Here is a 10,782-nt window from a genome sequence, read left to right on the forward strand (position 1 = left end):
GCATATAACATTCCCTGTCTTTCCTTGTTTTAGTTTTCTCCATGACCATTAACAGCATCTGACACATTTTTTTTTTTTAATCCTCACCTGAGGACATGCTCATTGGTTTGAGCATGAAGGAGAGAGAGGGAGAGAGAGAAACATCAATGAGAGAGAGAACTGCAACCAACAAACCCTGACCAAGGACTGAACCCGCAACCCGGGAATATGCCCTAACTGGGAATGGAACTGGGATCTTTTGGTGCATGGGAAGATGCTCAACCAACTGAGCCACACTGGTCAGAGCCCCTTAATCCCCCATCTACTCCCACAGTTTCCACCCTAGATTGCTGTACCCCCAAAAAACAATAGCTCTCAATTTCAGCCTCTCCCACTTTGAGGAATGCCACCCTTCTCACTTTGCCCCAAAGCCCTTTTACAGCCATTAGAAGAACATGATACTGATGAACACAAGTCTGTGTTTCAAGCTCACTTTCCACTGGCCTGCATAACTAGATATGTTGGTCTTGTGTTGACTACCACACCTTAATTAGTATCATCATTATTAAAATCAGTAATATAAATTCTGGAATGGGAAAATATAGCTATAAAGGACTTAACTAGGACAACTGATGACATTTTAGCATATAGACTATGGATTAGATAATGGCATATTTCAACATTATATTTCAGGATTTTGATAATTACTGTGATTATGTAAGAGAATGTCTTTGTTCTTATAAGTACTGAACTATCCAGGGCAAAGAGGTGTGATGTCTTCAATTCTCAAGTGATTCAGCAAATATATACATACACACACCCAGAATGTTACAGAAAACAATTGGTGAATCTAGAAAAAGGGTATAATGGGTTTCCAAGTACTATTTTCCAGAGTTTAAAATTATACAACAATAAAATAAAAAATTGTAACTAAGCTGCTAACATTTATTGATGTTTGCCTTCTACAGGATTAAATAAATTCTCATTTGATCCTTTAAAAATTCTATAAATTAGGCACTATTTTTGGTGTTATTTTACAGCTATACATACAGATTATTGAAACTTTCCTCAGGGTCACATAGCTAAGGGGAGACAAGATTTTACCCTAAGTCTGTTCCATTCAGAGTCAAAGCTCTTAAATATTGCCTTTATAGTATAATCTTTTTCTCTCAACCTTTTCGCAGAAGCTAGAAGCTAAAATTTGGGTTCCAAGCATTGTTATTCATTAAAACATCATAGTTCTTATTCTCTTCCCAGATCTCAGGGCATGTGGGAATCATCACTGAAGTCAGGGCTAGAAATGAAATTTCATCAAAGCCATCAGCACCAACAGCAAGAACTGAGAAATTATCCTGTAACATTAATTTTTTTAAAATATATTTTTATTGATATTTTACAGAGAAGAAGAGAGAGGGATAAGAGTTAGAAACATCGATGAGAGAGAAACATCGATCAGCTGCCTCCCATACCCTCCCTCCCCCCGCACTGGGGATGTGCCCGCAACCAAGGTACATGCCCTTGACCAGAATCGAACCTGAGACCCTTCAGTCTGCAGGCCGACGCTCTATCCACTGAGCTAAACCAATCAGGGCTACATTAATTTTTCTTAAAACAAAACAAAAAAAACCCAAACCTTAAAATGCAGTCAATTCAGTTGCACTTAGGTATGTCCAAATTTTTAACAATAAAAATATTTTCAATTATATTTACTATACATAAAAATCATGCTAATGCGTTATCTTCCCTAGAGAGACTGAAAGAAAGTTCAATGCCAGGGAACTAATCTACAAGACCTTACTGCACTCCAGTCAGGACATCAATGTCACCATGACCCACACACCAGGCAATGGAAATAGTCTGACTGTATATAGAACAGGTTGCTAGAATGGCCCTTAGACAAAGATTCTACTTATACCAATACAGGGGAAATGTACACTCCCTTGAAATATACATTAGCTACTGAGAGTCTCCTGGGAAACCCTTTATGTTCTTATCTGCCCTCAGATGGATGTAGAACCATGATGTAATAGCCATGGTTAAATGCAAAGTTAGGTCCTTTCCCAGTCAGGAGAATTATCTAGGCAGGATCCTAACACCCACTATAGAAAACTTTAAAAGACCCAATTTTTAAAAAATATTTTTTTAAATTGATTTTTAGAGAGAGAGGAAGGGAGAAGGATAGAGTGATAGAAACACCGATGAGAGAGAAACATCATCAATCAGCTGTCTTGCCCCCTATTGGGGGGCTGAGCCCATAACCCCAAGCAAATCGAACCAGCAACCTTTTCGTTCATGGGTCAATGCTCAATCACTGAGCCACACTGGTCTGGCTAAAAGACCCATTTTGAAGTCTATAATCAGCAAATAAAAACAAGAGAAAAAATAATTTAGCTATATGAAGTCCTAATTCTGGTCAATAGTAAAGCATTAATGTCAGGCTATTACTTCTGAATTTCCAAACACTCAAATATGTGTTTTCTACTTGGGGTATAGTTAAAATAATGACAAGCATATGAATTCTTGTAATTATGATAAAATATTATGCAATACAGACATAAGCGGAATGTAATTTTCAACTTATTTCATTTATTAGAACTCTTCTATGCTTAGTTTATAATATAGTCCATAAAATCACTTTTACGAGTGAAAACTATAGAAATTATCTAGTTACTCTATCATATTGTTCATTTGTGTGATTTTTTTCATACTGTTCACTCGTACTGAGCTTAACCGTAAATGAAAACAATTCTTTAATACCTATTCACTCAAATACCTGTCCACTCTGATATCCTTTTAAACTCATGTTATGTAATAATGTTTTCTTTCCTGCCATTCATCTCTGTTCATGATTTTTTGGTTCGGTCTTTTGATTCAGCTTGTTAAAATAATTATGAATCTTTAACCTGAGTAAGTTGATCCTACTTTTGATACTTATATCTTCTCTTTGTCCAGTGGGCCAGAGGTGGCTGTGTTCAGAGTCCTGGCTAAGACTAAACTTCCCATAAGTGAATATTATTTAGTTAATAACAACAACAATACTGATAATAATAGTTATTATATAATCTTAATACATACTAAACATTAATAGGTTCCTGGCAATGTTCTAAGCATTTTACAAGCAATATACCATTGACTCCTCACAATAACCTTATAAGTATTACTACTACTACTACTACTACTACTACTACTCCCGGTTGGGGCACATGTGGAAGGCAGTATTTCTCTCTCAGGTCAATGTCTCCCCACCCCAACCCCGTCTTCTCAAATCAATAAAAAACATATCCTCAAGTGAGAATTTAAAAAAGCCTGGTGCACGAAACTCGTGCATGGGGGGCGGGGAGAGGTGTCCCTCAGTCCGGCCAGCACCCTTTCCAATCCGGGACTCCTCAGGGAATGTCTGACTGCCAGTTTAGGTGCAATCCCTGTGGGGTAGGACCTAAACCGGCAGTCAGACATCCCTCTCACAATCCAGGATGACTGGCTCCTAACCACTCACCTCCCTACCTGCCTAATGCCCCCAACTGCCCACCCCTGCCGGCTTGGTTGTCAAATGCCCTCCCCTGAAGGCCTGGTCACCCCCAACTGCCCTCCCGGCAGGCCTGGTTGACCCCAATAGCCCTCCCCTGCTGGCCTGATCTCGCCCCCAATTACCCTCCCCTGCCAGCCTGATCTCGCTCCTAACTGCTCTCCCCTGCTGGCCTGATTGCCCCTAACTGTCTCTGCCTTGGCCCCCACCACCATGGCTTTGTCCGGAAGGAAGTCAGATGTCTAGAAGATAGCCGGTTGATCCAGTCTAATTAGCATATTACCCTTTCATTAGTATAGATTATTATTGTTATATACATTTTCTAAATGAGACATGTGGCACTGAAAAGTTAATTTTCTAGATTAAACAAAAAACTATAAAGTGGGGCACTGGATTTGACTTCAAGTAGGAGCCTATATTCTTAACCAGTAGGACATATTATTACCTCTCAATTTGGATGCACATAACATAATAAAATGAAACTTCATTCCAATAGTTTGAAATAAGTTTATAGACTTTTATATTAAGAGTTAATTTAATAGCCCTGGTTGGGTAACTTGGTTGGTTAGAGTGTCATCCTGTATACCAAAAGGTTGTGGGTTTGATTCCCGGTTGGGGCACATGTGGAAGGCAGTATTTCTCTCTCAGGTCAATGTCTCCCCACCCCAACCCCGTCTTCTCAAATCAATAAAAAACATATCCTCAAGTGAGAATTTAAAAAAAAAAGTTAGTTCAATAAATGTAAACTTCCTTTATTTTTTTAAAGAATAAAGTTGTACTATACTTGATGCCCAAGACTCAACTCCTTAGTGAAACCTTTAGGCAGGTAGCTAGAACCAAGTGGGACTGGTGCAGGTACCTGGATGCGCTGAGGTGAGGCTACCGCAGAGTCCGTGGAGATTATCTGGATGCGTGGGGAGGGGCTGGTCATCCCTGGAGATTCTGGCCGAGAAGTCTGTGTACGTGGTACCTGTGGGCAAAAAGTGGGCTAGATCACAAGGGGGCTCAGAGAGATGCCCAGTGGTGGCCTAAGGACCATGCCTTTTGCTTTCACAGTGGCCTTGAGTGATTAACTAATGTAGTTCTAGAATGGTCATAGGATGATAAAGGAATCAATGAGATATTGGCACAAGATGGTACAAAGAAAATACAATCATAAAATAGCTGTTTCTAATGTTGTACATGCAAGGGTGGAGGTGGGGGGAGGAATTTTCAAGTCTGCTCTGCACAATTTTAACACAATAAAAAGCTACCAAAATAAATTTTTAAAGATGATCTTTGAATTTTTTCACTGTCTCCAAAGCTACCTATAAAACACTCCTTCAGATGAGTTTCCAGAAGGAATGCTCTAGTAACACTGTAGAAGATGGCAAACAGAACCATGTAACACTGAAAACTATTGGGATTAGTACCCATGAAAGAGTCCTGGCAATCTTCCAGCCCCACTTCTATGTATATATTCAAGAGAAAGGCAAACATATGTCTACACAAAAATCTGTAAAAAATGTTCACATACTATTATTCATAGTCGCTCAAAAGTAGAAACAAATCAAATGTCTATCAACTGATGAATAAATAAAATGTAGCATATATCCATGCAATAAAAAGAAATGTAGTACTGGTACATTTGACAGCATTGATTATATCAGTCACAAAAGACCATATATTCACCCTGACTGGTTTGGCTCAATGGATAGAGTATCGGCCTGTGGACCAAAGGGTCCCAGGTTCGATTCTGGTTAAGGGCACATACCTTGGTTGCAGGCTCCTCCCCAGCCCAGGCCCTGGTCTGGGCACGTGCAGGAGGGCACCAATCAATGTGTTTCTCTCACATCAGTATTTCTCTCTCTCTTTTCCTCTCTCCCCCACTCTCCCTAAAAATCAATGACAAAATATCCTCAGGTGGGGATTAACAACAAAAAAAATAAAAAATAAATATTAGTAAGTAAAACATTAAAAAGAAAAGACCATATATTCTATGATTTCATTTATATAAAACATCCAGAACAGGCAAACCAATCAGAATTGAAAGTAGGTTAGTGGTTGCCTAGGGCTGAGGGGATAGAGGAAGGGGGATTAACTGCTAATAGGTATAAAGTTTCTTTCTGGGGTGATGAAAAATTTTGGGAATCAGATAGTGGTGGTAGCTGTTAACTTTATGGTTATACTATAATGTATAATTTAAAAGGATGAATTTTATGGTAAGTTAATATATCTCTTTTTTTAAAATATATTTTATTGATTTTTTACAGAGAGGAAGGGAGAGAGACAGAGAGCCAGAAACATCCATGAGAGAGAAACAACGACCAGCTGCCTCCTGCACATCTCCCACTGGGGATGTGCCCGCAACCCAGGCACATGCCTCTGACCGGAATCGAACCTGGGACCCTTCAGTCCGCAGGCCGACGCTCCATTCACTGAGCCAAACTGGCTTCGGCAAGTTAATATATCTTAATTTTATAAAGGATATCATGATTAATTAATCACGGGTTAAGTTATAAAGATATTTTCTTTCATAAGCATTAATTTTACCAACAAAAATTCACTATAATAAATAACAGAATCCAACATTCTCATAGGGATTTTCACTTTACAAAATGCTTCATATAAATTCTCTCCTGGTTAATAGACACAAACTATTTTAGAGAAGGTGTGATAAGGCTCAAATCCTGGAGAATACATTTTTCAGAATCCATGTACATCAGTGGTTCCCACACTTATTTGGCCTACCGCTCCCTTTCCAGAAAAAATATTACTCAGTGCCCACTGGAAATTAATTTTTTTAAAAATTTTAATAGCAATTAAACAAAGATATATGTATTAATGTTTCTACCTTTTTTGTAAAATATAGTAAAGAAAGGTGTAAATTAGAAACACTGAAGTTTGAAATTATGAAACTATTGAACTCAGAATAGAAAGGTAATACAAAAAAGTTAAAACAAATGCACCTGTGGCCATCACCGCCCCCCTGGATCGCTGCAGCGCCCACCAGGGGACGGTAGCGCCCACTTTGGGAATCACTGATGTACATGTATTTGCTAGCTGTTTACTATTTGTAATTAAGAAAAAGTAACTGGCCAGTCACTTCATTAGAGTACACTTATTAATTCCTTCCTATTGTAAATTGTGCTATGAACATAGGGGTGCATACATTCTCTCTAACTGATGTTTTGGATTTCTTAGGATATATTCCTATTAGTGGGATCACTGAGTCAAATGGCAGTTCCATATTTACTTCTTTGAGGAAACTCCTGTTTTTTATAGTGGCTGTACCAGCCTGCATTCCCATTGATAACTTCTTTTTTAAAAATGTTTTTACTGATTTTTTGAGAGAGCGAAGAGGGATAGAGAGGTAGAAACATCAATGAGGAGAGAGAAACATACTCTCCAGGTCCCTCCATGCTGTCTCAAAGGGTAAGAGATCCTTCTTTTTTTTACTGCTGCATAGTATTCCACCATGTAAATGTACCACAGCTTTTCTATGCACTCATCTACTGATGGGCACTTGAGTTGTTTCCAGATCTTAGCTATTGTAAATAATGCTATGAACATAGGGGGTGCATATATTTTTTCTGATTGGTATTTCTGGCTTCTTAGGATATATGCCCAAAAGTGGGATTGTGGATCAAACAGCAGCTCCATTTTTAATTTTTTGAGGAAATTCATTTATTCAAACTAGTCGTTTTTTTGTGGAGTCTAGGTTTTTCTATGTACAATATTATGTCATCTGTGAACAATGTCCATTTTAGTTCCTCCTTTCCAATTTGGGTTCCTTATTTTATTTTTCTTGTCTGATCACTGTGACTAGGATTTCCAGTACTATGTTGAATAAGAATGGTGAAAGCAGCCATTTGGCTCAGTGGATAGAGCGTCTGCCTGTGAACTGAAGGGTCCCGGGTTCGATTCCAGTCAAGGGCACGTACCTTAGCTGTAGGCACATCCCCAGTGGGGGGTGTGTAGGAGGCAGCTGGTTGATATTTCTCTCTCATCAATGTTTCTAACTCTGTATCCCTCTCCCTTCCTCTCTGTAAAAAATCAATAAAATATATTTTTTTAAAAAAAAGAATGGTGAAAGCAGACATCCCTGTCTTCTTGCTCCTAATCTTAAGGGAAATGCTTTTAAAGTTTTGCCCACTGAGTATGATGTTGGCTGTAAGTTTGTCATATATGGCCTTTATTATGTTGAGGTATGATCTCTCTATTTCCACTTTGCTGAGTCTTTTTTTTGTGTGTGAAGGAAGGACACAACAGAAAGATGGATCAGAACCGCAGGGAACAGAGAGATGTGGGGATCGGCGATTTCATCATTCCATGTGGCCAAGGGGCTTGTTCTGCAGAAGCCAGTCACTTCCCCAGCTTTGACCTGCTGACAAAGTTTTCGATCAGTCAGCACATTCTATGGGGCCTATTCTATGCACCACTCTTCTAGGTGCTAGGGACACATCAGAGAACAAAGTAGACAAAAAGCCCTGACTTTAGGGAGCTTATGTGGTAGGGTGGAGAACAAACAGTAAACAAACATACAAAAATAGGTAAACGCATATTAGGCGATAATGCTATGGCAAAAACAGAGTAGATTAAGAGGCATCAGGGGTATAGAGCGGGGGCAGCCAGGGTAGGCCTCACCGAGTAGGTGACATCGGAGTAAAAACTTGACATTTGCCAAGCAGATACCTAGGGCTAGAGCATTCTAGGCAGAAGTTATGACGAGCACGAAGGTTTTGAGGAAGGAGCAAGCTTAGGAAGCTCAGAGAATGTCAGGGTACTGGGAGAAGAAGTCAAAGGCGTGCGGGAAGGGGTGCACCCGGGCGTATTTGACTTCAGCTGAGAAAATGAGGCGCTATCAGGAGGTGCTGAGCTCAAGAGTGACATGTCTATGGTTTTCTGATAGGGTCGCTCTGACTGTGGCATTAGGAATAGAGGTGGCCCTAGTAGGTGTGGTCCCATGCACCAGGAGGTCTTGGGTTCGATTCCTGACCAGGGCCTAGGCCCAGGTTTCAGGTTTGATTCCTAGTAGGGTGCAACTGATCCATGTTTCTCCATCATCTGATGTTTCTCTCTCCCTCTCCTTTCCCCTCTCCGGTTCCAGGTGTGTGAACTGCGGCGAGGACCTGAGTCTTTATAAAAAATTGGAGCTGGATTTCACCAAATGCTTTTTCTATGACTATTGCTATGGTCATGTGATTTTTATCATTCATTTTATTTATGTGATCTCTCAAAATCAATAAAAACATATTTAAGAACAAAACAAAACAAAAAAACAGAACAGATGGAGGCCAGTGCAGGCAGGAGACAGTGCCCTGAACAGCAGCGTGGGTTTCTGGATGGTTTGGAAGTGGGACCTAAGAGAAGGAGGAGGCAAGAAAAACACCAAGGCTGTCCCCCAAAGAAAAGGAGAGAGACCGCCATCCTGCGAGGCAGGAAAGGCTGGGAGGAGCAGGTGGGGTGGGGTGGGATGGGGTGGGGGGCGAGGGGGAACCGGGGGTTCAGTGGAAACACGAGCGGGGAGGTGGAGTTCGGGAGGAAGTCAGGGCTGGAGGGGATGGGAGCCGTCAGCAGGCGGCCGGTTCCAGGTGTGTGAACTGCGGCGAGGACCTGAGTCTTTATAAAAAATTGGAGCTGGATTTCACCAAATGCTTTTTCTATGACTATTGCTATGGTCATGTGATTTTTATCATTCATTTTATTTATGTGATGTATCATGTTTAATGACTTCTAAGTATTGTACCAGCCTTGTGACTTTGGAATAAATCTCACTTGGTCATGCTGTATGATCTTTAAATGTATTGCTGGATCCAATTTACTAATATTTTGTTGAGGATTTAAGCCTTTATGTTCACCAGTGATATTGGCCTGACTTTTCGTTCCTCAAAGTGTTTTTATCTGGTTTTGGAATTAGGATAATGCTGGCCTTGTAAAGAGCTTGGAACTCTTCCTTCCTCTTGAATTTTTGAGAATAGTGTGAGGAGAAGTGTTCATTTTTATCTGAATGTTTGGTAAAATTTGCCTGTGAAGCCATCCGGTCCAGGATGTTTGTTTGCTGGAAGTTTTCTGTATTACTGCTTTAATTTCACTAGTTGTTACTGTACTACTCGGGTTCTGAAAGGTTGTCTCTAGAAATTTGTCCATTTCACCCAGGTTGTCCAATTTGTTAGCATGTAGTTGTTCATAGTTTTGTGTGCTTTGTTGTTTTTTAACAATCATTTGTATTTCTGTGATGTCAACTGTTATTTTGGCTCTTTCATTTCTCATTTTGTTTACTTGGGTTCTCTTTCTGTTTCTTGGTGAGTCTGGGTAAAGGTTATCTTTTCAAAGAACCAGCTCTTGGTTTCATTGATCTTTTGTATTTTTTTTAAGTCTCTATGTCATTTATTTCCACTCTAATCTTTATTATATCCTTCTTCCTACTTACTCTGGGCTTTTCTTGTTCTCCTTCTAATTCTTATAGGTGTAGGGTTACATTGTTTATTTGAGCTTTTTCTTGTTTCCTCATGGGCCTGTAATGCTATGAACTTCCCTCTCAAGACTGTTTTCAGTGTCCCATAGATTTTGGGTTGTGTGCTCATTTTCATTTGTTTCCAGGTTTTTAAAATTTCTTCCTCAATGTCATTCATAACCCATTCATTGTTTAATAACATACTATTTAGCCTCCATGTGTTGGAATGTTTTTGAGGTTGGTTTTTAAAAAATGTATTTTTATGGATTTCAGAGGAAAGGAGAGATAGAAACATCAATGGTGAGAATCGTTGATTGGCTGCCTCCTGCATGACCCACACTGGGGGATCAAGCCCACAACCCAGGCATGTACCCTGACCAGGAATCGAACTGTGACCTCCTGGTTCATAGATCAACACTCAACCACTGTCACACTGCCAGCTGGGATTGAGTGTTTTTATTGTAGTTGATTTCTAGTTTCATGCCATTGTGATCCAAGAAGATGCTTGATAGGATTTCAATCTTTCTGAATTTGTTAACTTCTTTTGTGTTATAATATGTGGTCTTTGAGAATATTTCATGTGCACTTGAGAAGAATGTATTCTGCTGCTTTGGGAAGAAATGTTCTGTAAATATCAATTAAATCCATCTGATATAGAGTGCCATTTAAAGTTTCTGTTTCTGGATGATTTTTTTTGTCTGGAAGATCTATCCAGTGATGTCAGTGGGGTGTTAAAGTCCCCTACTTTGACTGTATTGCTTTCAATCTCTCCATTAAAGTCCACCAAAAGTTTTTTTCCTAATATATTTATAACTAGGGGCCCGGTGCACGAAATTTGTGC

At 39.7% G+C, this 10,782-nt stretch overlaps 1 protein-coding gene across 5 annotated transcripts in view; it reads right to left on the reverse strand.

Annotated features, from left to right (window-relative positions):
- The window catches only part of NR2C2 (nuclear receptor subfamily 2 group C member 2), an 88,453-nt gene that overhangs the window by 34,490 nt on the left and 43,181 nt on the right, over positions 1–10,782 (reverse strand). For all 5 annotated transcript variants that reach the window (XM_006758313.2, XM_006758310.2, XM_006758312.2 and 2 more), the window contains one exon: positions 4,365–4,475. In XM_006758313.2, the coding sequence (XP_006758376.1) occupies positions 4,365–4,436 (72 nt within the window). In that variant the 5' untranslated portion in view covers positions 4,437–4,475. The remainder of the gene's footprint in view (positions 1–4,364; positions 4,476–10,782) is intronic.

The sequence above is a fragment of the Myotis davidii genome, unplaced genomic scaffold, assembly GCF_000327345.1.
Source record: "Myotis davidii unplaced genomic scaffold, ASM32734v1 scaffold73, whole genome shotgun sequence".
NCBI lineage: Eukaryota > Metazoa > Chordata > Mammalia > Chiroptera > Vespertilionidae > Myotis > Myotis davidii.